The sequence below is a fragment of the Xiphophorus hellerii genome, chromosome 11, assembly GCF_003331165.1.
Source record: "Xiphophorus hellerii strain 12219 chromosome 11, Xiphophorus_hellerii-4.1, whole genome shotgun sequence".
Lineage (NCBI taxonomy): Eukaryota > Metazoa > Chordata > Actinopteri > Cyprinodontiformes > Poeciliidae > Xiphophorus > Xiphophorus hellerii.
Window position 1 is genome coordinate 22,491,421 of NC_045682.1, and position 25,992 is coordinate 22,517,412.

At 40.9% G+C, this 25,992-nt stretch overlaps 1 protein-coding gene across 1 annotated transcript in view; it reads left to right on the forward strand.

Moving 5' to 3' along the window:
- The window catches only part of dchs1b (dachsous cadherin-related 1b), a 93,798-nt gene that overhangs the window by 53,795 nt on the left and 14,011 nt on the right, over positions 1–25,992 (forward strand). The window contains exons 5-14 of the mRNA XM_032576163.1: positions 15,285–15,467; positions 16,748–16,979; positions 17,602–17,838; positions 18,856–19,908; positions 20,110–20,297; positions 20,812–20,908; positions 21,009–21,166; positions 23,567–24,007; positions 24,330–24,625; positions 24,778–24,893. Coding sequence (XP_032432054.1) covers positions 15,285–15,467; positions 16,748–16,979; positions 17,602–17,838; positions 18,856–19,908; positions 20,110–20,297; positions 20,812–20,908; positions 21,009–21,166; positions 23,567–24,007; positions 24,330–24,625; positions 24,778–24,893 — 3,001 coding nt within the window. The remainder of the gene's footprint in view (positions 1–15,284; positions 15,468–16,747; positions 16,980–17,601; positions 17,839–18,855; positions 19,909–20,109; positions 20,298–20,811; positions 20,909–21,008; positions 21,167–23,566; positions 24,008–24,329; positions 24,626–24,777; positions 24,894–25,992) is intronic.

Below are 25,992 nucleotides of genomic sequence, written 5' to 3' on the forward strand. Positions count from 1 at the left end.
ACCGTCACCCCATCTGCTCAATCGAATTACTTCAATTGGTAGTCAAACATCCACTATTATCAGCTGCTGGTCTTCACTGCTTATCGTTGGAACCTTATGGAACACATGACTGCTGTCACTACAACAGATTTTTATCTCTGTAAGTATGACCTCATACGTAAAGATTAAGAATACTGTATCTAAAGGGAAGCAACCATATGCCCTTACTTTTTAGACAAATAATCACTTCAAAATATGCTAAAGAATGTGCAGTTTTATAAATAATCCTGTCGTTTCTTACCATCTAGGAACTTCCAAACATTTGTAATTAACAAGCCGATTAGATCTGTTTATGAGCTGTTTATGGAGGAGAATTTGGTTTATAATAGTAGAATAACATTTTTAGCTTTGAAATTGACTTCAAATGGCATTTTCTCAGCTTTGTTTTTTTTTTTGTTGTTGTTTTTTACAGACACAGCACTATGTAAATTGGACTGAATGGGCTGATTAAGAATCATTGCTAAAAAATACATAAGAATTGTCCAAACACATTTTTTTCTTACTTTTTTTGTCAGGTGGACATATGCAAAACTAAACAGATGATTTTCACAGTTTGTGGTAAAATTAAGGAATACCAGATGCTAAGCTTTTTATGACCTCCCTGAGGTAATGGATGGAAGATTTTACAATGAACAAAGAGAAGAAGCTACATGGAAAACACAAATAGGGGCTTTTAGGAGAGAAAATGCACATCTGTTTGGATCTGTTGTGTGATGTATGTTACTCTTAACACAAAATTACAAGACACAAATTAGCATATTGTTTCAAAAGACAAATCTCTTTTATAGTTGCAGCGTTCTGCTGCAAATACAAATAAATTTGTATTATTCATACTATGACTATTCCCCACTTGCACAAGAATAACAGGTGTCACCATTTCATTCAGACCCCATCATGGGTGACTTGTTAGCCACCCACACACAAAACACACATGGAGGCTCATCTGTTGAGCAAAAGAAAAGCACAGCTGGAAACGGAGCTCCCCTTTGACCCTTTACGACTCACATTAATTTTATCTTTCACACACACATGACTTGTACGTTCTCCCATGCACCTTTTTCTATTACATTCTCCCTAAAGCGAATATTGTCAAATTGGAATTGGATATGTGTTCTATAATCATTCTTGTTTGGGTGGGGCAAATTTAGTCTGTTCTCAATAAAGTTATAATAAAGTTTATAATCACTTATAAACACACTTGATACTATGAGCCTCCTGCATGGCCATGTCTTTTTTTGTAGTTTGAGAAACACAATGAAACTAACCTATCATTATTTTATAGAAAGTCTGCTTGCCTGGAAGCTTTTGGCCCCTTCTGCACTCATAGACACTTGGTTTCAATCAGATGTAGCTTGGTCCCTGTGATTCAATTTGAAATGGAAACATGTCAGTATAGAATCCCTTAACTCAAGTTTGCCAGATTTATTGTTTTCGTTGCCACTGGGTACAGATGGTAATAGGTGAATGATGTAATAAGTCTTTGAGTTAAAGACTGCCATCTGGCAACAGATCCAATGCTTCTCTAACAACGGCAGCTCTGCAGGAGTAAGAAACAAGGAATGTTTGTGGCAATGACAAATCATTGTTGGAGTTTACCTCTGAGGGTCTGCCTTTTTTACATGTCTTACTCAGGGCTTCTGGTGGAGAACATTGGAAAAATATGGTGGTTTTTCTCTGGCATTGTGTTCAGGGTCACTGCTCAAAAGACATTTTAAGAGAAATTAAAGAATATGTTTTATAAGGAAAAGTTTAGCCTCTGGTCAAAAGGCTCCATTTTTGTTTCCTTTGTTGACCAAGATGCTTCTGCACCTGGTCAGTGATGGACAGCAATGTACTCCTCTCTGTTCACTTCTGAAGTGGCCTCAAGCAATGGAACCCACCTGCCAGCTGCTCCCCCAAGTTCTCTATTGATAGTTTATCACTGAACAGTGTGTACTCTCTGCTCCCTGCTCTTAAAATGCTTATTTTGTTGTCATTTGTGTTTTAGTGTGTGTTTATCACCTATAAATGTTTTAATGCAATGGCTAGATTATTGTCCAGGGAATAAATATATCTGCAAGTCCCCAAAACCTTTCATGTCATTTGTTGCAGAAAATAATCCAAATGCAGAAAACAGGTGGACAAAGAAATACGAGAATTGTTAGTTATTTGAAGTCCAAAACTTACATAATGAAGGATTGTGACAATAAAGGAGAGCAGAACTGAAAGGCCAAAGCAAAAGCATGGAGCTCAACATGTAGGTTGCCATTTAGCTTACTGACAAAAGATGCACATTCAGCAGAGAATTGCTGATGACAGAATCTGCTCAAGACCAGTTTAAATCTCCAAGGGAGCTATGTTCCCCTGAGAAGCTGTCATCAAGGTAGATAATTCAAATTTGCATTGATCTCAGGTTTTGGCTGTGAGACATGGATCAGTCAATACCAGCAATCAGAACTCCCTTCTGTTTCTTCATATTAAAACATGAACACTTTCTAAATCTCGTAAAACAGTTGCCAATTTGCATACATACTACAGTACAGTATTCAGAAGAACATAATGAACGTTTTTTTTTCTTTTTTAGTCACTACTATATTCTATTTACGTAGAATTTTAACGTAATCCAGCGTTGACGTTACATATTTTGATGTTGGTTGTGTAAATAGTTTACAGATGTATTGCTATTTGTACTCGACAAAAGATGTATGAGGTAAGTAATTTATTTGAGACTATTTGTTGCCCTACATGAGATTTGTTGCTTTTCTGTTTTCAGCATGTTGGTGTTTTTTAACCAACAACCAATCCATTTCTCATAGAAATATTACTCCTGTGGTCTGAAAGCTTCTAAACTTTTTTTTAAAATTGTATTCCTCTGGTGTTTGATTTATAGAAGCAACAAAGCAGATTCCTCTCTCTTTTTATCTCTTTGTCAAACACAAACCACTGAAATGCCCCAAAAATGTCTTTCTCCATTGCACATGTGTGCTTAAACACAGATGTATCTACTTAAACACGTCTGTAATCTTTCTGCTTTTCCTGATGAGTTAGAGGAATTAAAATGACACAGGGCGGTTTCCCTGAGGCAACAATGCACCTCTCACTTTTCATCATATGTGCCCTCATTCATCCAAAAAGCCGCCAGCTTAGACAGTCTCAGACAGCAGACCTCAGTCTGAGGTCCAACTCCAGTCCGTCTGTGTGCTCTCATTCTTCCTAATTACTATTTTCTTCTCATTCTGAAGGAAATTTAAAACTGCAACACAATGAGTGATAATTGTTGCTTACTCTATAGTAGAGTAGTGACTTTTCTGCATAAAGGAAATATGATGGCTGAGAGAATGCTTTACTGTCATGAATTTCAATTTCCTCTCTTATTTTAGCATTTGATTAACTTTTTGAGCTAGTCTGATATTTTTAAAAGAGAGTTAAATTTAATCAGCCCCTCAGCTGAATCAACTGACTGTTGATCAAGGGTCATTTGCAAGATTGTATTGTTCTTTTCCCTAATTGGGTTATTAGAGAGTCTCAACAATTGTGGACCATATTACGTCTGCTGTGAGCACACACAGGACCATTTAACAACTATAGCATAGGCTCTCTAGGTGGTAAATGTGTACATTTCCCCCTTTGTGTTAGCACCTAATTTGAAATTCCCTATTAGCATCTGTGTTAGTAGATTGCCACAATAAAATTCCCTGGTATTTTCACACATGCCCAGATCTGTTTCAGGCAGCTGTCGCACCAGCCAGAGTTCCCCTTACTGACCCTTCGACCACAGACAGAAAGGCGGGGTTTAGATGGCTATTAATATTTCGCAGTACTTCAGGAAAAAACTCACTGACCTGACCTCTAATCAGGACCACGTCGATTAAGTATAAGTTGCTATTAAATAGGTGGAGTGCTTGAATCTCCTACAACTCTGCAGAGATATGCAAAAGAATATCACTAGACTTTACCTCAACATTCTACAACATCCTGATTTAATCTTCCTCCAACTTCACATTTATCGTTTCAAAAGACTTGCTCATTCTGAGGGAGACAGATTTTTGGTGAGTTCTGGTGTTACTGGTAACAGGCTTCAACTGGGACGGTTGTCCTGCTTACATTTTTGTGGGATTTTAGGCTCCACCAATTATAATTTAAATCTGCTTGTGTGTCTGAATGGTTAAACATAGAGCAGCAGAGTAAAAAAAAAGCATAACTTCAGAATGATTGGTAGTCAGTCGAGCACAAAGCTGCCAATCAAAGTGACGATTGATGGTTTTAGACCAAGTGATGGGTTTTTGCTACATATTGTCAAGGCTTTTAAAAGTTCTCAAGAATTGCAGAGACATTCTGCTATATTATGCCTAAAATGTTATGTAATTTTCATGAGATACCACAGAGTGACTGGAATTTTCTCTAGCTGGCTAAAAACGGCAATACTTCTCTCTCACTCACATCGAAGACACACATGAATATTTGGGAATCGAACCACTTGCAAAAAACCAAAAAAACAAGATAGCCCTGTGAGGAAACTAAGAGAGTAGGACCAATCAGTCTTATTATGGTGGAGCTATCTTAAGACTATGTTTAATTGGTGGTGCACGTCCCTATTTCTGTAAAACCGAGCCAAGTGGGGCTTGCCAAACCAGACAAGTTGCAGGGTGGTGTCTGAAAGCACGCCTCTGTTTACGAGCTGAAGCAGGAATACTTAAATATAACCAAATTCAACATAAATTACTGGATTTTTGAAATAAATTATTCTATCAGAAGCACCAAAACTACTGAACAGATAATGCTGACAGGTGCACCTTGAAGCATTGGATGCTGGTGTGGAACACAAGTGTGAAATAAATGTGATATAGTGAATTCTAATAGGGCCGAAAGATATTAGAAAATCCAAATTTTTCACATCATACTGCCAAAATGTCCCATCTCTCGTACGCAATATCCTGTATTGTTCCTTTCTACGAACTGAATGTATTGCTACACTTCTTTTTTCAGTTTTTTTTTTAGCATAAGATGCTGCCCAAAGATAACTTTTAATCACACCCCGTGTCCTCATGTTACTCTGCTATAAAAACAGCTATTTACCTTTCATCTACATATATTTCTGTCTTTGCGTGCAATAAACTACAAGCATTAGGGAGTTTTTGGCAACCATCATCCCTTATTATGTTCATTGATAATTTTAACCATTCTTTCTTCCAAATATAGAAATCAATCTCTCTCGCGCCGCCTGTTTCACCTCCCTCCCTCTCTCTCTTTGCAAGGCTTGATGGGCCTAATCATTTCCAGCCGTGAACTCCACATGAAAGACAACAAGCACTTGCTGTAATAGGGTGCTGAAAGAACGAGAGCGAGAGAGGACAGAAAATGGGCAAGAATCTTTAGACAGAAAAGGGGAGTTCAGGGGAGGAATGGAGATTGAGTGGCTTGGGAGATGAGGCCTTGGTCCTCCTAGTTCCCGTCTCAAGGTCTCGTGTTATCATTATCCCTGGCCTTTTGTTCCTCTGCCAAACTATTCTCCCTATTGCTCGTTCCATCTTCCACCTTCTCCTCCATTCCCTCCTTCCATGTCACATATCTTAACTGTACCCGGAGAGCCTGAACTCATTGGCAAGAGAGAAACAGAAATTAATTTGGAGATGTCGGAATGCTATTAGGAATGCTGCTCACTGGAGAGCAAAGGAATGTGTGAGGGGAACATGAGTGGGAAAAAAAGGTAAATGAGTGCTTTAACTTCATCCAATTCAAAATGACTTGTTTTGCTTATCAACCCACCCACACCCTTGATTCCTTTTGTTGTGATTAAGTGGTGTCTATTTGTACAGCATTCATAGATTCCATTTTCAAACTGCTATATGATCACAGCTATTTAAAAATGTTAAAACCAAGATAAATAAATAAAGATGTTACAGCATAATTTCTGATCATTTTCTAAGTCATTAGAGTTTCAAATTTATCAAGCTGAGATCCAATCATGTCTTGAGAGACTACTACTCCAATTTGCGACCACTCTTCTGATGCTGCATACTTTCAGTTGTCCAAACACTTAGCAATACCAGAGAGAAAAGTTACATCAGATGTTTTTTTTGGTGTGTTTATCACACCAGATAAACACACCATATACGTATATATATATATATATATATATATATATATATATATATATATATATATATATATATATATATATATCCATCCATCCATCCATCCATCCATCTTCTTCCGCTTATCCGAGGTCGGGTCGCGGGGGTAGCAGCTTCAGAAGGGAGGCCCAGACTTCCCTCTCCCCAGCCACTTCTTCTAGCTCCTCCGGGGGAATCCCGAGGCGTTCCCAGGCCAGCCGAGAGACATAGTCCCTCCAGCATGTCCTGGGTCTTCCCCGGGGCCTCCTCCCGGTGGGACGTGCCCGGAACACCTCACCAGGGAGGCGTCCAGGAGGCATCCTGACCAGATGCCCGAGCCACCTCAACTGGCTCCTCTCGATGTGAAGGAGCAGCGGCTCTACTCTGAGTCCCTCCCGGATGACTGAGCTTCTCACCCTATCTCTAAGGGAGAGCCCAGCCACCCTACGGAGAAAACCCATTTCGGCCGCTTGTATCCGCGATCTCGTTCTTTCGGTCATGACCCAAAGCTCATGACCATAGATGAGGGTGGGAACGTAGATCGACCGGTAAATCGAGAGCTTCGCTTTTTGGCTCAGCTCTCTCTTCACCACGACGGACCGGTACAGCGCCCGCTTGACAGCAGACGCTGCGCCAATCCGCCTGTCGATCTCCCGCTCCCTTCTTCCCCCATTCGTGAACAAGATCCCGAGATACTTAAACTCCTCCACTTGGGGCAGGACACCCCCCCTGACCCGGAGAAGGCACTCTACCCTTTTCCGGCTCAAGACCATGGCCTCGGATTTGGAGGCACTGATCCCCATCCCGGCCGCTTCACACTCGGCTGCGAACCGCTCCAGCGAGAGCTGCAGATCACGATCTGATGAAGCCAAAAGGACCACATCGTCTGCGAAAAGCAGAGATGAGATCCTAAGGCCACCAAATCGGATCCCCTCAACACCTTGGCTGCGCCTAGAAATTCTGTCCATGAAAGTGATGAACAGAATCGGTGACAAAGGGCAGCCCTGGCGGAGTCCAACTCTCACCGGAAACGAGCCCGACTTACTGCCGGCAATGCGGACCAGACTCTGACACCGGTCATACAGGGACCTGACAGCCCGTATCAAAGGGCCCGGTACCCCATACTCCCGGAGAACCCCCCACAGGGCTCCCCGAGGGACACGGTCGAACGCCTTCTCCAAGTCCACAAAACACATGTAGACTGGTTGGGCGAACTCCCATGCACCCTCCAGGACCCTGCCGAGGGTGTAGAGCTGGTCCAGCGTTCCACGACCAGGACGAAAACCACACTGCTCTTCCTGAATCCGAGGTTCGACTATCCGACGGACCCTCCTCTCCAGGACCCCTGAATAGACCTTGCCAGGGAGGCTTAAGAGTGTGACCCCTCTATAATTGGAGCACACCCTCCGGTCCCCCTTTTTGAACAGGGGGACCACCACCCCAGTCTGCCAATCCAGGGGAACTGCCCCCGATGTCCATGCGACATTGCAGAGTCGCGTCAACCAACACAACCCTACAACATCCAGAGCCTTAAGGAACTCCGGGCGGATCTCATCCACCCCCGGGGCCCTGCCACCGAGGAGCTTTTTAACCACCTCGGCGACCTCGCCCCCAGAGATTGGAGAGCCCAACCCAGAGTCCCCAGGCTCCGCTTCCTCAGTGGAAGGCATGTTGGTGGGATTGAGGAGGTCTTCGAAGTACTCTGCCCACCGGCCCACAACGTCCCGAGTAGAGGTCAGCAGCACACCATCCCCACTATAAACAGTGTTGGTGCTGCACCGCTTCCCCCCCCTGAGACGCCGGATGGTGGACCAGAATCGCCTCGAAGCCGTACGGAAGTCTTTCTCCATGGCCTCTCCAAACTCCTCCCACGCCCGAGTTTTTGCCTCAGCAACCGCCCGAGCCGCATGCCGCTTCGCCCGCCGGTACCCATCAGCTGCTTCCGGAGTCCCACAGGCCAAAAAGGCCCGATAGGACTCCTTCTTCAGCCTGACGGCATCCCTCACCGAAGGTGTCCACCAGCGGGTTCGAGGGTTGCCGCCGCGACAGGCACCGACAACCTTGCGGCCACAGCTCCGATCGGCCGCCTCGACAATGGAGGCACGGAACACGGTCCACTCAGACTCCATGTCCCCCACCTCCCCCGGGACGTGTTCGAAGTTTTGCCGGAGATGGGAGTTAAAGCTCCGTCTCACAGGGGATTCCGCCAGACGTTCCCAGCAGACCCTCACAACACGTTTGGGCCTGCCAGGTCTGACCGGCTTTCGCCCCCACCACCGGAGCCAACTCACCACCAGGTAGTGGTCAGTGGACAGCTCCGCACCTCTCTTCACCCGAGTGTCCAAGACATACGGCCGCAGATCCGATGAGACGATGACAAAGTCGATCATCGAACTGCGGCCTAGGGTGTCCTGGTGCCAAGTGCACATATGGACACCCTTATGCTTGAACATGGTGTTCGTTATGGACAATCCATGGCGAGCACAGAAGTCCAGCAACAGAACACCGCTCGAGTTCAGGTCGGGCGGGCCGTTCCTCCCAACCACGCCCCTCCAGGTCTCACTGTCATTGCCCACGTGAGCGTTGAAGTCCCCCAGCAGAACAAGGGAGTCCCCAGGAGGAGCACTCTCCAGTACCCCCTCTAAGGACTCCAAAAAGGGTGGGTAATCTGAACTGTCGTTCGGCCCGTAAGCACAAACGACAGTCAGAACCCGTCCCCCCACCCGTAGGCGGAGGGATGCTACCCTCTCGTTCACCGGGGTAAACCCCAACGTACAGGCGCCGAGATGGGGAGCAACAAGTATGCCCACTCCTGCCCGACGCCTCTCACCTTGGGCAACTCCAGAGTGGAAGTATGTCCAGCCCCTCTCAAGGAGACTGGTTCCAGAACCAGAGCCGTGCGTCGAGGTGAGACCGACTATTTCTAGCCGGAACCTCTCGACCTCACGCACTAGCTCCGGCTCCTTCCCCACCAGAGAGGTGACATTCCACGTCCCAAGAGCCAGTTTCTGCAACCGAGGATCGGTCCGCCAGGGTCCCCTCCCTCTGCTGCCACCCATCCCACACTGCACCCGACCCCTTTGGCCCCTCCCACGGGTGGTGGGCCCATGGGAGGGGGGGCCCATGTTTCCTCTTCGGGCTGAGCCCGGCCGGGCTCCATGGGTAAAAGCCCGGCCACCAGACGCTCGCCATCGTGCCCCCCCTCCAGGCCTGGCTCCAGAGTGGGGCCCCGGTGACCCGCGTCCGGGCGAGGGAACACCAAGTCCAAAGTTTTCCTTCATCATTGGGGTCTTCGGGCTGCTCTTTGTCTGGTCCCTCACCTAGGACCTGTCTGCCTTGGGTGACCCTACCAGGGGCATGAAGCCCCAGACAGCATAGCTCCTAGGATCATTGGGACACTCAAACCCCTCCACCACGATAAGGTGGCAGCCCATGGAGGAGCTATATATACATAGGCCTCAGGCGGTACATACTATATATATATATATATACTATAAAGAAATTTGCTGTGAGTTGACAAAATATATTTGTACTGAATTGCAAGAATCCTTTGCCAACCAATACCTCTATTTTAACTCATGCATTGCTGTTTTCCTCATTCCATTTCATAAATCATGTTGACACTTGCCTTGACTGATGCATGTCAGTTTTTTGTGCCTTGCACCTGATTAATAATCATAATTTTTTTTTTGCATATGTATTATGATGATTTGTATTGCACTCTATTTTTGCTCTCTTTTTTCTGATATTTACAGTGGCCATATAACCACATTCCTGTATAATAAAACATGAGTAAGTTAAAGGAAATCACTGATCAACACCGGTGGTCAAAGCAGATTTAAAGCCAGTAATCTCTTAAAGATTATATGACACATCCAATCACAGATGGTGTTTTTCTGTATTTGTTTACCTATTTATTTGAATTTTCCTTTTATGGAATTTCCCAATGATTTTTTTCTTTCATTTAAAAACTACATACTAGAGCGCCTAAACTAAAATAATTTTTTATGTGTTATTTGGCAATAATTATCAATGCTTATTTGCAGCTAAGAAGTGATTTCATTATGGCAGATATGGATAATGTGATTGACAACAGAAACTGAAAATATTTTGATAATCATTACTATTCAAATTCCAGTTTACATCCTAGCACAAGTCAAAAGACAGAGGTCCATTTCATTACAATGCTTCTCTATATTATCAAGGTCGAAAAAAAATCATGTCCAAAAAACCCACTTTCTGCTTTTGTTTTCACACAAAGTCATGAAGGCTTTGAGTCGCAGGACAGCTGCAGCTGTATCCAAGATGCTGTGGATGGATTTACTTTGACAAAAACAGTGTTTCACAGACAAACGGCAGAGTACAGCAAGACTTATCTGCACTGGCTCCAACATCTGGTGAAGATAAGAATGGAGAAGTTGAAAAGAGCAGCAATAGAAAATTACCTCAGGAATAAATATGTTGAATGGGTAAAACGTAATAACTAGAAACGTAACAAAGAAGAAAAAATTCTTCGTTGAAATAATGGCAGAATTATGCTATGTCTCTTGTGAGATTTGACAAATTATGCAGTATTTAAAAATATATGATTTGACTATTTTTTTATGGAAAACTGTTGGCAGGACAAAATGGTGAAACAAGCTGATTTTGAGTTTCTGACTATCCCTTCACCAAGCTAAAAGTCTGACGATTTTAGACACCAGTTGGTTTTTTCAGCTCACTTAGTTATTAAACTTCAAAAACAACCATTTAAAGGGCAATCAGAAGACCACAGTGAAAGTACGGTGGTGGAGATTCCCAATGACCACGAAGGGCCTTCAATATCTTTGTGATTGCAGCAACATCAAGTATACTGCATACTTAGTGCACAATGGTCCAAGGTCAACAAACTGGATGTTGACTGTTTTGGACCATTAACTTTTTTGGAGACATTTTCTCTTATTTAAGCTGACGTGTAGATAGATGACATTAATAGTTTTGATACTTCTCTCTAAAGCCAGATCTAAAAACTTGCTTAAACATGGCTCATTTTAATGGCAGTTTCTCCAAGCAACAGAGAAAAGCATGAGATAACTGTATGCCATGCTACAAACCCAATGAGATTTACATGTTGAAAGGAATTAACTTAAGTCTGAGCTTTCTTTGCTCTGTGCTTATATGCTTACCTTTCTAGGATGACAAAGAGTTCAGTGAGGAATGATTTTGCACTCTGACGTCTGGAAGACTTGTCATGTGATCAGGGTGCAGGCTCCTCTGAGTCTAACACACCAGATTTATGAAGACTTGCTAAGCCTGAGCTCTTTCTAGATTACCTTCTTTTGCCTTTTGAAATTTACATATGAGCTGAAAATACGGAGACAGAGTTAAGTGTAAGCAGTTTTTGGTACCAAATTAAATGTTCCTGTTGGCTTGTGCAGTTTAGACTGAGTCTCGCAATGCTGGTGCAATGCTGATAACAGAAATAATTTCTACATGCTCCTGTTCCTTCAGTAATGTGGTTTTCATCTGGTACTAATTTATAAATGTTGTACTTTGTCAATATGGTCATGGATTCTATGCTTAAAAGTTCTGCTTAGACTGCCAAAGTCTTCAATCAGCCTAACCACTGCCCTGTGTGCAGTATACTAAGAAACTGCACTGAAATCATTACCTCTTTTGTCATAACTCCGATGGTTAGAAGACTAAATTTCTTGTCCAACTTTGTGTTTCTTTTGCAGTTTTTTTTTCCAGTATGAAGAATCTGTAACATTAAAGTTTAATGTGTGGAGAATTAGTGTCGTACTTTTACTCCAGCAGTGTTGCAAGTCCTTTCCCACGGATGACTCAGTCTACAGAATTACTTCCAAGTGTGCTTACATCAACTACGTTAAAGCTTTTTAATTTTTTTTTTATAAACAAGGTGGTGTCTTTGCTATGTTTAGTTGGAATCTCCTTTAAAGTCAGAGGCGACAATGAAGTCACTTCATGATGGGGTGGACTGTTGTGGGTGTTAAAATTCTTTTAATTAGATTAAGTGAAAATGATCCTGATCATATGTGGGTGGTGTGTGGGTAATCTAAAGTCACGCAATATTCCATCACCACAGGTGGCTAATCCATCACAGACAGCTAGGAGGAAATGAGGAACACTTAGACAAACGTGTTCGTCGCAGAAGATAGTGTTAGTCTCAACACTGTACTTTAAAGGAAGTTCCATTAATGATCTCTAAGCCCCAAACATCCGGTTCAATCAATGAAGAAAGTGGATTAAGGCTCCTCAGAAAAGCCGAATTGTCTAGCTTTGGCTAGAGCCACATTCCCTAAGAGATTGTCCTAATAGCCCCGTTTTAACTTGTATGTGAACAACTCTCTCTGGGTCTCTGTCTGTCTGCAGCCAATAGGTGTTCATAATGGTGAAGACATGTCGGTGGAACAAAAGGACGTATCCCATCAGATATGTGTTTGTTTTCTCTGTTGGGTTCAGAGCCAGAGTGGGTTCAAATCCAGAACTCAGTCCTTCGATAAAATAAACTATAAAAAAATTTCTCTTACGTCTATATTTCTAGGTTTAAAAACAATGCTTATGTTTGTAAATCGAAAATTAAATCAATCTGATACTATTTTGCTAGTATCAGATTGGTGCCCCATTTACCTTCAGAACTGCTGTAACTGTTTGTAGCCTAGAGACAATGATGGATGTTCAAATAATTTTCTCCTCATTCTAGTGCTTCATTAACACTTCAGAGTCATCTTCTCCTAAAGATTCCTGTAGGGATTGAGTTGTTACCATGTGGTGGCTGATTTGTCAAATGTTATAATATACAACTGAACTAGTGTATCTCAGAAAGTGGCCAGTGAAAGTATGTGTCTGAAAGGGGGGTAAATTAGGGGTTTAGTAAAGCAACATCAACATTATTTATTGGAGGCTTTAATTCAGTCAGATGTTGTTGAAAGTAAAAATACATGATGAAAAGGGATAATTTTAAACTGGTAAATCAAATAAATTTTCTAGACTACAGCTTAAATGTTCATCGAAGGGATGTGTATAAAACAGACTTCAGGAAATGTAAAAAAAAAAGAGAGAAAAAAACTAGATAAAATTGAAACTGCAGGTTTAACAGACATAATTTCCAGCTGTTGACAGCTATGACAGTGACAGTGAAGGATTGATGTTATCGGAGCTTGCGGATCTTGGCTTTGCTTCAAGATTTCAACATCTGAGCACCATAAACACCACAAAACTACATTAAAAAGCCAGACCCTTGCCTAAACACGACATTTCCCCTTTTGTGTGTTCCAAAGAAATCATTGTTGTTATGGAATTTCTGAGTGTTTTTCCTAGATTTGTCAGAACTTCTGTGTATACACGAGGGGGAGCTTTTAAGTTTGCCAAGTAGAAAGAATGATTTGAAGAGAACAATAACAAATGGTTCAAATCAGGTCTAAAAAGGCTCATTTTTAATAGAAATGTACAACAAATGGAAATTAAAATAATTTAAATGGCACGTTAAATAGAAAATTGATAGAAAACTGTTTCAGTCCAGGAAGTCATTCAGCGGTAAAAATAAAAAAGGGTCCAATAATTTGTGAAAGAATATGTGGGCAATGTTTTCATGAGTTTCTCTCCAAATTCAGAAAGACTATTTTTTGCTTGCTGAGTTATTTAACATTGGTCAGTTTTTATTTATTTATTACATTTTGCATGCCAATAATGTAGTGACATTTAATATAAACTCCAATCTGACACAGCTTTAGCATACAAGAAGCTAAAGATCAGTTACTGTTGGAAGCATTTGTAATGACAGATGTAAAAATGAGGAGTTAGAAGAATGTGGAGTGAACTCACATCATCAAGATTAAAAATAATAGTACCATTGCATAATTTCCTAATATCCTGCAGCTGTACTCTGCTGTGAGATCCCTGGGAACTCAGAGGAAATGTTGGGAAATCAGACATAGACTGTAGCTGCCGTCACAACACTGGGCCACATAAACTGCCCTTAATCTCTCTGGGTATTCACCTAAGTACCAGTTGCATGGAGAACTTGATCTGAAGACATCTATCTTCAGAGCTAGTTTCTCTATCTATAACACTCAACAAGTGAGAGAAGTAGCATTCCCTGGACATGTGACCAGTACCTCACATGGCCAATGCAGAGATGCAGACAACAAGCAACTATGGCTGTGTAGAGTGGTTTTTATAATTATTAACAACATTGTGTTGGATTATCCAGAGTAAACTCCTACAACCATGTAGATAAGATGCAAACGCTCCATGGAGACCGGATTTGAAACCTTGACCCTCATCCTGTGAGGAAATGGTGCCAACTACCAGGTCTTCCTGTTAAAGACGTGATTAACGAATATTGATGGTTTTTAATCAACATATCCTGTGGAGATAATGTCTTTATCGGGGAAAAGACTTGTTTATTTTATCGGGCCAAAGTCAGACAACTGACTGCAAGAAAATCAGCAGCATGACGCCTAAAGAAAGTTAGACCTTCAAATTTCTAAAAGCTTGCTTCAACAATAGGCATTTACTTACCACAATTTTTAGTTTTAATTTAATTTTAATTTGACAATGGCATTACTTATGTAAGTATTTTGTCACTTTTAGAAAATAATTAAACTGTATCCTCAGCCTGAGTCCTATTTTTTATATTCTTTTTGTGTGTCATTTAAAAAAGTTTTTTTTCATTGCAGTTTATGCCACTTGTTTAAGTGGCATAAACTGATTTTCATGTCTGGACTCAGACACCTAATGAAATAAATTCTTGCTTTGAAATGCCACATTTCAAAACAGACCAAAGAGGAAATGTATTTTTATTTTAATTTAATTTTTTATTTTTTTTACATTTCCGACAAATCTGGGATCTATAATGGAGTGTAATAAAGTGGATTACTTGCACAGATGCTCTTTTTATGGTGTTCTGGAAATCATAGTAAGTAGTGCAGTGATATGTGATATTTGACCAGGAGCACTACATGCCTATGAGGTGACTGAATTATGGTATGCTATTGTGATACACAAAAGTTCTCTGTTTGTGTATTAAAACTGTGACACTGGAAAAATTTCTTTCAACCAAACCTTTCTGGTTTTACAAGCATGATATTGTACAGCATGAACAATTTGATGCCTGTGTGCTTTTCCTAAGTGGTGTGTCTTTTCTATCAGGTGTCGGCTACAGATGGGGACCGAGGTTCTTTTGGGACCATTGCCTACACCCTGGGTTCAAATGCTGGAGGCACACTTCCCTTTACCATTAACAAGGAGACGGGCCAGCTATGTACCAGCACGGCTCTAGACAGAGATGAGGGATTGGACAAGTTTGATCTAATTGTGACAGCAACAGATGGAGTAAGAGCCCATTTCATCTATTGCTATTATATCTCTAGTATTTAAAATTACTGTAATACTTAAATTTAAACCTGCAAACAGTGCTAGTTTACAAATTTTGCCAAGCTAAAACACTACTTATTGATTTTGTTGCATGAATAAACATGAATGCTTTGTTGAATTATTTTAAAGGCACAAATCAACCAATCTATCAAAAAGCTATTGGTCTAATGGGAATAATTTGTCCCTTTTCCGTTAAGCAGTCATAATCAGATATTTAGTAATTAATATTTAGAGCTAAAGTAAAATTTTCAAATAACTTGATTTGTTGCAGGAGAAGATATACATCAGCTGATATCAGATTTCTTGTGACAAAAGACAATCTGTCGGCATAAAAAACAATAACTTTTGATCAATTTTGAAGTTGTAGACAAATCAAAGATGTGTTCCACTGCACTGAAATAAATCTGATCAAAGTGACGCTCATGTCAGAACCCCCTGTTCCTTGCACTGACTTGAAGAATCAAAGGGAGCAACAGGATGGCAAAGCAATCAGTGAAAAACAGGAAATGCAGGAAGGGACGGGGATAAAGAAAAAAGAAGCCAGCCTTTCAATATTAATTGCTACCAGATAACTTTGAACAGAATCTACTGAAAAAAAAGTTTAGTCTTAATTGTACCCTTCTGGTTAAATAAGTGTCAAATAAATTGGAATCAAAAGAGGCCTTAAGTGGATCACATTTACATTACTTAAATTTAAAGTATCATTTAATCAGCTGATACATGTGAAACTGGATCTAATCAGCGGTTTTTGTGTAATAAAAATAATAAGTCATTCCTGTTGTTTTCTGTAAATCAGAAAATCACTGCATATCCACTATTCTCAGCTCTATCCACACAGTGTCTATTGTCTTTGTCTCAGCTATCTCTTTTTTATAATGACCTCGTAAACTAACCCTGCAGTTACAGTGTAAACCCGTTACCTTGCTGACAAACACAGCATTTGAGTGGCTTCATATTTAAGGGATTGTCAACAAAAAGCTCATCTCTCTGGTTTTCTTTAAAACTGCTCAGATTTATTGTTGGAGCTTTTAATAAAAGACTTGATTGTCATCAAGGCACACAAAACAAAGCAAATAGTATACTGTCGGTGGTGATGTACTGCACAGCTACTTTACTAAAACTTTATTTCCCCAAGTTTAACTTTAATTCATTTTGAGTGTTGAGCCAGAAAATGCTGTGATATTACACTTTGTAGTAATATAGAAACTGTTGATTGAACTATTCTTTTATTCATACAGGGTGGTCTGAGCTCTGTGTCTCGCGTGAGGGTCACTGTGGTGGATATCAATGACAACCGGCCCACCTTCTATCCAGTTGTGTACACGGTCAGTCTCAGTACCCACAGTGCCCCGGGAACCTCCGTGGTGAAGGTGACAGCCAATGACCCTGATGCTGGACAAAACGGCAAGGTGACCTACCGCACAGTTCCTGGAGGAGGCTCCACTTTCTTCACTCTCAACAAAGACACAGGTGATTTTACTTTGAGGCAGCGAGGAGGCAACAATAACTAAACATTTAAACTAACTCCCTCCCTGCATTTAAACTTCAAGACAGAGGAAGACAATATAAAGAACTCATATTTACATTAACTGGACCAATTTTGATTCAAATGCACTTCAATAATTATATTTAATTGTCAGTGTTACTGTGATTCTGTAAATTGTTTGGCATAACGAATCACATCTGTATGATTTTCTTACTGAAGACAAGAATAAACAACCAACCAAATGAAAAATATTTTGGCTTAAAAATGCAGACCATTTTTGAATTTCGGGTTGCAAACTGTATCAAACTGAACCAGGTATTTCATTTTCTCTTCATTATTTATTAGATTTTTTTTTTACTCCTAATTCTAGGAAACATAAAACGATGTACTGAGCATAACAAAAACCAGTCTGTTCATATAGTTGACTCCAGCAGAGTTGATTGTCATCAAGGCACACAAAACAAAGTAATTAATTAATTAACTATTAATAACTTAACGAGAATTGTAAAGTAATATATTTAGTTTGTACAGTCTTGATCTTGGCTGTGAAGCTGTCTATAATTAAGATGAAAGAATTTATACTTTTTTTATTTTCTGTACTTGCAGGAGTAATTTCTTTGTCCCGTTCACTCCATGGTAAATCCAACACGGTTATTTCCATGGTGATATCGGCTGAGGATGGCGGCGGTCTAACAGCACCAGTTAATGCCAGAGTCAATGTGAGCGTGGTGGGAGGTTCTGTGGCATCTCCCATTTTTGAACAGGCACAGTATTTCTTTACGGTTTCTGAGGACGTTCTGAGAGGCACGGCGGTGGGAGTGGTCCGTGCTGCAACAAAAGCAGGTGGGAATATTTGTGCCATTAGTTAAGCATTTTCTTTGTTATGTTATTGTCTGTCTTACTCGTGGTAATTGATTTTTAGATTGATGTGTAATGAGTGAAATACATAGTTCTTTAAAGGATCTTTAAAATCATATATATAAAAAATATGGTCAATGTTCAGAGGTCTAATAACAAAAAAACTTTTAAAAGTGTGAACTTTTAAAATCCCAACTCTACATTTTGACTTTTGAATCAAATACAGCGTCATAACCTAATTTGTATGATTTAATTATTTTTCATAATTGTGTGATTTTTATTTTATTTTATCCACTGACTTTACAGATTTGTTAAATGTGTGTCTATGTCCTAACAGTATATTATGAGATAGATCATCTTTGAAAAAATCCTCCCTGTTCTGTTATTGGGATCTTCAGAAATGTAGCACTCCTGGTCAGAAACAATCAGGAGGAGGGTTTTAGCGCTGTCAATCATGCACTGCTCACACCCTCCCATTTGCTTTCAGCAGTGCTACAGCTCCTACTACTGCAGGGCCTGCAGTGAATGTGCAGGCTAGTTAGCACAGACACCGATGATGGCAGATAAACAGTTTTTCTGCAATATTAGGTTGTTTCTCTACAATTATGAGCTTCAGAAAATCAGCAATCTTGAGCTTGTACGTGCTTACACTGAGCAGCGTGCACACGAGTGATTGACAGTGCTAAGACCCTACTTTTGGTTCTGATTGGTTGTTTCTGACTTAGCAGGGTATTTCTGCAGATGGCAGTAAGATCACAGAGAGGAGGCGGAGAAGGCAGATCATCTGTTTTATATTATACTGTTATGACATAGTGAATGTTTGAACAAAATGTAAAAAACAATTTTATTATAAAACTTACCTACTGAGGCTTTAATGTGTTTTTGTATTGGTGTCTCTCTTCATTTATAATTCATGTTATGCAGCACTTTGGTGCAAGATGCTTGTTAAAAAGGGTTATATAGAGACTTGACATTGACCTTTAACATTGCTTTTCCTTTCAGGTGTTTCTAAAGGCATCTTATACTCCATCTCCTCTGGAGATCCTGATGGCTACTTTACAGTGGACAGCACCTCTGGGACCATTAGGACAGCTCTTCCTCTTGACCATGAAACCTGCTCCAGTCTTGATCTAGAGATCCAGGCACGCTCCGGTTCTCCTCCTGCCTACGCAAACAGTCATGTTCGAATAACTATTTCAGATGTCAACGACAACGCCCCCACTTTTCTCCCCTCCTCATCGGAGTCCCTCCTTTTGCCTGAAATAACCAAAATGGGAACAGTTATCTACCGTATTCAGGCCACAGATAAAGACTCCGGTCACAACGGTCAGCTCAGCTTTGACCTCATCTCTGCCGGGGCTGCAGGCAGCAGTGGCCAGAGGACATTTGGTGTTGACCGGGGCAGCGGGGAGGTACGCTTGATTGGAAGTCTTTCGTATGAAAGTGTCCCACGCTATGATCTTCAGGTGATAGCGAAGGATGGTGGAGCACCTCAGCTCAGTTCCACCTTCACTCTTGTGGTCCACATCCAAGCACAGGATGCACAAGGCCCCACCTTCGACACCCTCACCTACAGGGTGGAGCTACGGGAGAACACGCTTCTCAACACACGTTTCCTGCAGGTTCGAGCACTCAACAAAGAGGCTTCAGGGAATTCTGGAAGCTCTCCATCTTCATCCTCAGTTTCCTACCGCCTGAGGCCTGATGGTGATGCGGCTGGATTTGGCATCATGCCAGACACTGGATGGCTGTTTGTTCGAAGCTCTCTGGACCGAGAGGTTAAAGACATGTTCCTATTGACCGTCCTAGCTACCTCAGGCCCAGGTGGAGCAGGGAGGACCGGCAGCGCCACTGTCAGGGTGACCGTAACTGACGAAAATGACAATTCCCCGAGGCTGAGCCAGGAGAGAGTGTTCTTGGCAGTCCGAGAGAATTTATTGGCAGGAACCGGGTTTGGGAGAGTGTCTGCGACAGACAGAGATGCAGGACTAAATGCTCGACTCACGTACAGACTGCTCCACTCAGACAGACACTTTCAGATCAACTCCCAAACAGGTGACTAGAAACAACATGCAGTAGCTATGCTATCACTTCATTTTAACAGTTTTAATTGGATCAAAATAAAATCAGTATTACAGCAAACTCAAAGCAACTGCATATTAAAAGCTGCATAATTTCCCTTCAGAACTTAATGATCAGTAAAATCTTAATGAAACCATTAAATTGCTTTCTGTGTAATTTTCCATTTTGCTTCAGGGGAAATCAGCACCCGCCTCGCCCTTGACAGAGAGCAGCAGTCGAGTTATCAGCTTGTGGTGGTCGTGCAGGATGGGGGTACCCCTCCTCGAAGTGCCACAGGCACTGCTCACATAACTGTGCTGGATGAAAATGACAATGCCCCCAATTTCACTCATGTAAGACCTGAACGGGAGCTGCTATTTCAGGTGAGAATCAAGGGAGATATGTCAATATACAAGGCATACATCTGCATTATTTCTGTTTTTGTCATTGACAAATTCTAAATGCTGTGTCAGTAAGAATTATTTGTGTGGCAAGTTATTTTTTGTCATCTATACCTTAACATTGCTTACAGGGTACACACTAATTTTTACCTGATCTACAGTGCCAGAAAAAAGGTCTATTTTTTTTTCTGTTTTGGGCATTTCAGTTGCACTTACAGTAAGTGCTTCACAAATTAAAGCTTTTTTGTATTAGACAAAAATAGTAAATATAAAAAGTGATTTCAGAATGATGATTTCATTCATTATTGGGGAAAAAAGCTAGACAAATCAACCTACAGTTTTCTGTGGTTTTGGTACATTTTTCTTCTAAGGTAACCACTTAAACTTGAAGAAACTACTGTATGCACAAGTTAAGTGCAAAAACAAATATAAGGAAGTGTTTGTGAACTAGTTCTGTTTAAAGTCTGAGATTTATTTATTTATTTTTTTATTGCAGGTAACAGAGGGGCTTCTATCAGGGACTGTGGTGGGAACTCTGTCAGCTAAGGACCCAGACGAAGGGGAGAATGGTACCCTGCATTACTCTTTGTCAGGTAATTCCAACGTGGTCAAACGCTGATCCAGTGATCACTGCTGTAACTGAGCAGTGATGACATTTATTTATTACTGTTTTATCTGTTTCACATTCCTAAGGACCCAGAGCAGAGCGTTTCTCCTTGAACCCCACTAGTGGTGAGCTGAGAACTGATTCACCTCTGCGATGGGCGGACAGAGCCGAGTACGGATTTACCGTGACCGCAGCTGACCACGGCACTCCAGGCCTCAGCTCAACCTGCCAAATCCGTATACAGGTATACAGTATATACATTTTTGTTTTCTGTCCAAATTAGTCGAAATCAAGCGGGGAGCTGAAGCCCTTTGTGCAAAGCCCAACGGGTAACAGTTTACCTCACTCCTTTTGCTTTCCTTGCTATAGAGTTTTATGAGAACGAGTGAAGCTGAACCCATGCCTATGTAAATAAAAGCATGTATCAAATCTAGTGTGCGTTTCCTGATTCGGAGGTCATGGAGGTAACAAAAGTCCAGGGTGAGAGGGTGATGTTGCGCTCTGGGAGTGTGCTGGCCTGGACTAATTTTCGGAATTCTCAGCAGTGAAGGTCAATCCTGCATATCAACATACAATATTAGGAATTCGGCTGCAGGAGAAAAATGTCTTCAAGGAAAGGATGGCGGCGGCTTGCTTTCACTGTAGAGCTTTTAGCTCTTTGTTTTTCTGCCTGATGTGATTTCATAAAGGAAAAGGATGCTAATTGCAGCAGGAGTGCTTGCCTCAGATTTCACTCGTGCGCTGCTTGTGTGACAGTGTGATTAGACAGAGGGGAAACAGGCACCTTGGAATCAAACGTTCCCAGATGAGATTTGATGAGAGCCAGCTGCAGTGAATCATACAAACAAAAAGGGAATGTGCACCACTGTACAGTAGCAGGGAGCAACACATGCATGCACACGGACATCGTGAAACACTTGTTTTAGATGTCCGGTATATTGATTTTGAGATAACATTTTAAAAAGTAGTGGATAAAATCAAACATGTTAAAATTGTTGCACACTACAATTAGTGTCGCACAAATATTGGATGTCTTGAATCGAAAAAGCACTGTAAATCAATAAATAATGGTGGGGACTTTTTGTCCTGATATGAGTCATTTAGGAACAGACATCTGCTGAGACAACTTCCCTGTACATTTCTTTGTTAAAATCAATATTATGGATGTGCTTGAGAATTCAGTAGCTTTAAAGCACCTGTGAAATAACAGATCAGTATCACTTTGTGTAAATTCATTTTGTGATTGTGTTCCAAATAACATCATTATTGATGTTCTGGATGCTCCAGCAGCTGTTTTTCTTGAAAGCAACATATATTTTGTCCCAGCAGAATTTCTAAACATTCATCTCATTCGACTCACACAGTTGAAGCTTTTATTGACTCATGTCTAACTCCAGTTGACATGTTTCCATGTGAACCAGTATAGCCTTAGCGTATTTACTCTTTGTTTTAATATGGCTTGTTTTTTTAATTTGGTTCATAACATATTTTTGTGTGTTTCAAGTTAATACTGTATACAGACAAAGCAAGCAGCATAGATATATAGTATAAATAGTGGTTATCTCTCTTCATAAACTTAGCATTTTGATCTGAACATTCTAAACTTTAATGATTGAAATTTGAGCTGCTTGTTGTGTAACAATCCTCTGCACCATTTCTGGGGACAGCAGGCCACATGACACAATCAGTCAGGAAGTCACAAATATCTCATTATTATCTCTTATATGAACATCAATATAAAGTGTTGAAATACAAATCACACTGATATCACAACATTCACCAGTAAAATCCAGTTTTCTTAATGTTGTGTAGCCCTACTGCTCAATTAGATTTTTAAAAATATATATTTTTGCCAACCTTAATAGCTTCCATGCAAGATGGTGATTTTAACCCAGACCCATTAAATACCCATCTAGACTGAACAAAGTTAATAATGGGCCCACACACACGTTGCCCTGCGACACGTCGGAGCTGTTGGAAAAACAAAAAAGAATCACTTTACTAGAAAAGTGTATATGATTGAAAAACAGCCCAGTAACATGGACAATCAAGAATCTTATCAGTGTGTCCTAGCCTCTGTGGTGCACAGTTGTTGTTTTTTGCACAGACTGGGTTATGTGGAAGTTGGTTATTGCTTTGCTTTATTTGAATTGAACTATTTACAAGTTTCCCATCAAACCTTTTATCCTAGTGTATTATTTTACAGACCTTTTACTCCCCAGATGAAATCAAATTGCTGCAGGAGGATATTTATTCTGAAATACTGCACATTTTCCCTCCATGTGCAGTGAGAATGCCCATGAGGGTTTTTGAAATTATAACAAAAACCAAAAAAGCAGGCACATCTCAAGTTCAAGTTTAGGGATGTATGTCCCTTACAGCTGCACTGTCTCCTGAAATTTAAAAGAATTCCAGTCTTGTTACATAGAACAGACTTTGCCTTGATGATTTCCCCCATGCTTCATTTAAATGATACATTAAAATGTTCTTAAGTTTGTTTCAGTGTGTTTTGGCTCAACCTCTCTGTTGATTGTAGGGAATAGTTCCATGCGATTGCTATCTGAGTCACCACTATTAGGTAACTCAATTGACAGCAAATACTAGAAAAACTTGAGTTGTTTCACTTTATTTGTTTTCATTTCAGGTTCTCAGCAACTCCAGGTCATCCCCAACACCCAATGTCCTTTCTATGACCCTGAACACTGTTGAAGGCACTGCTCCTGGCTCCATTATCGGCTCCCTACAGTCACCTGACCATCAGGATTCTACTGTCCAGGAAGGCCAGGTGACCTACCTGGTGGTGGGAGGAACCGACCGGGACGGAACCTTTATGGTGGACCGCCTGGAGGGCGATGTTTACCTGGTGCGCGAGCTGGACTATGAGAAGGGGTCAAGATACACTCTGCACATTGAGGTGTCTGATTTCTCTCAGGCGTTTCCAAGCAGCCATCTAGTCAAGCTCGACATCAACATTCAGGATAGTAATGATCATGCTCCTGAGTTTTCAGAAGACCCAGTGACAATTGTGATCCAAGAAAACATAGATCCAGGGGCTTCTGTATACACATTCCAGGCTGTGGATGGGGTAAGACAATTGTTGAATTGTTAACCAGTTACTGTAGATTTTGGCAGAACCAAATAATGTGCTCACTTTGTATGTTGATTCCAATGAGTGAATTTTATAGTCATCTGTAACAGCAGTTATCATCAGTAGTTCCTCTGACTTTTTGAATGTTTTTTTTTTTAACTATATCTGCCATCTTATCAACCTGCAGTGTAGCTATCTCATTTTAGTACTGAAATGTTTTAAAAAGAAAATGGTTGTTCACTTTCTATGAAAGTCCTACTATTATACTATTAGGTATAAAAGGCTACTTCATGCAATCTTAACATTTTGTGTTGTATAGGATGGCAGTGGGCCTAACAGTGAGCTACGTTATTCCATTGAACATCACTGGCCTGACACATCTGACCTCCTGATCCTTGACCCTGTTACTGGCGTCCTTACATTGGGGAAGACGTTAGACCGTGAGACTACCCCGTCCCTCTATCTTGTGGTGCGAGCCACGGACCAGGCAGTGAATCCATCTCAGCGGCACTGGGGCTCGGTCACTGCACGGCTGTTTGTGACGGATGAAAACGACAATGCTCCAATATTTAGCTCTCCATCTGCAGTGAGTGTCATGGAGGATCAACCTGTCGGGTGAGTTTATCTTCAGTGGCTTCAAGCACTTTTAACACTTTTTGTTCAAGTTAAGATTGTAAAAGATAAGATTAATTTCTAAATGAATCTAGATTAAAGTTACTCCTCTGTTTTTGTTGTGATTTTAATTTTGCTTTCATCTTCACCAACAGGTTTGTGATTTTGTATGTGGTGGCACGCGATAAAGATGAAGGTGAAAATGGCAGAGTATCTTACAGAATCCAAGCAGGCAATAGTGCCGGTCGTTTCACTCTCAATCCTAACACAGGTAAACTTATTTTAAGTATGAAACTTCAAACAAAAACAAGACAATGTTCCACAGACAAAAATTATATGCAGAGATTGTATTTAATCAAGGGAATTTATGGGTTTTCAATGAACAGAAGAAGAAAATTTCAGAAGTCCAGTGAAATAGCAGGACTTCTTTCCTCTCTGGTTTGTGAGCGATAGTTTTATCATGGATATGGATGAAACTTGGATAATAAAAAATACTCACTTAAAGTGCTCCATCTGAACTTCTTAAGTAACTCTCATAACTTAATGTACTAGGGGAACACTCAGTCCTTTGAAGAAATGTTTTGCATTTTTAGCAGTTTTCTAATGTTTCTTAACAGATTTGTTCATGAAACATAATCTTTATTTTAGCAATTGGAATGCTGAATTGGAATTATATGTTCAGGCTTTGACACTTCATATGTGAGGCTGGGCATTGATGGCACACTCAGCTCTGACTGGGATTAAGAACCATAAAACAGACACTTAATGCAACTTCCAGAAGGAAGAAAGTCTTAACGTCATTACTTTTGAGTATCTGTTGGGTTGATTTCACTTCTGGGTTGTGTGGCGCTAAGTCTGGAGTTATTTTGAGATGTAATGGCAGATTAGCATGCATTGTGAAGAGGCTTGCCAAACTTAATGGCTTATGTAGAAGGTAACATTAGACTGTTTAGTGCTTATAAATGGCCAAGTTTGCCCTACAATCTGTTAAGTTTTCTTGTTGATTTTATGAAGTGCTCAGAAAGGTTTCTTCTGAGTTGGTTGCTCACATAACTCTACTTAATAACTCTAATTAATATTTGTAGAGAATAATTTATGTTACATGAAAGTCAGAGAATTAAGGCAACACTTAACAGCTGTAAACAAAAATTTTGATCTGAATTATTTGGTGGTCTTTCCTACAAATTGCTATTAAATAAGTAAAAAGGAAAGGGCGCGAAAAAACAAGGGTCATGATGACCTATAGAAGTACATGGTTTTCCTGCTCCTGCCTTTAAATGAAACAGACAAAAATCCTCCAGGGACATTAGAGTCTCAGCTCTCACAAAGACATCAGCACACAGTGTATCCTTGATTTGCTGTGGCATTTA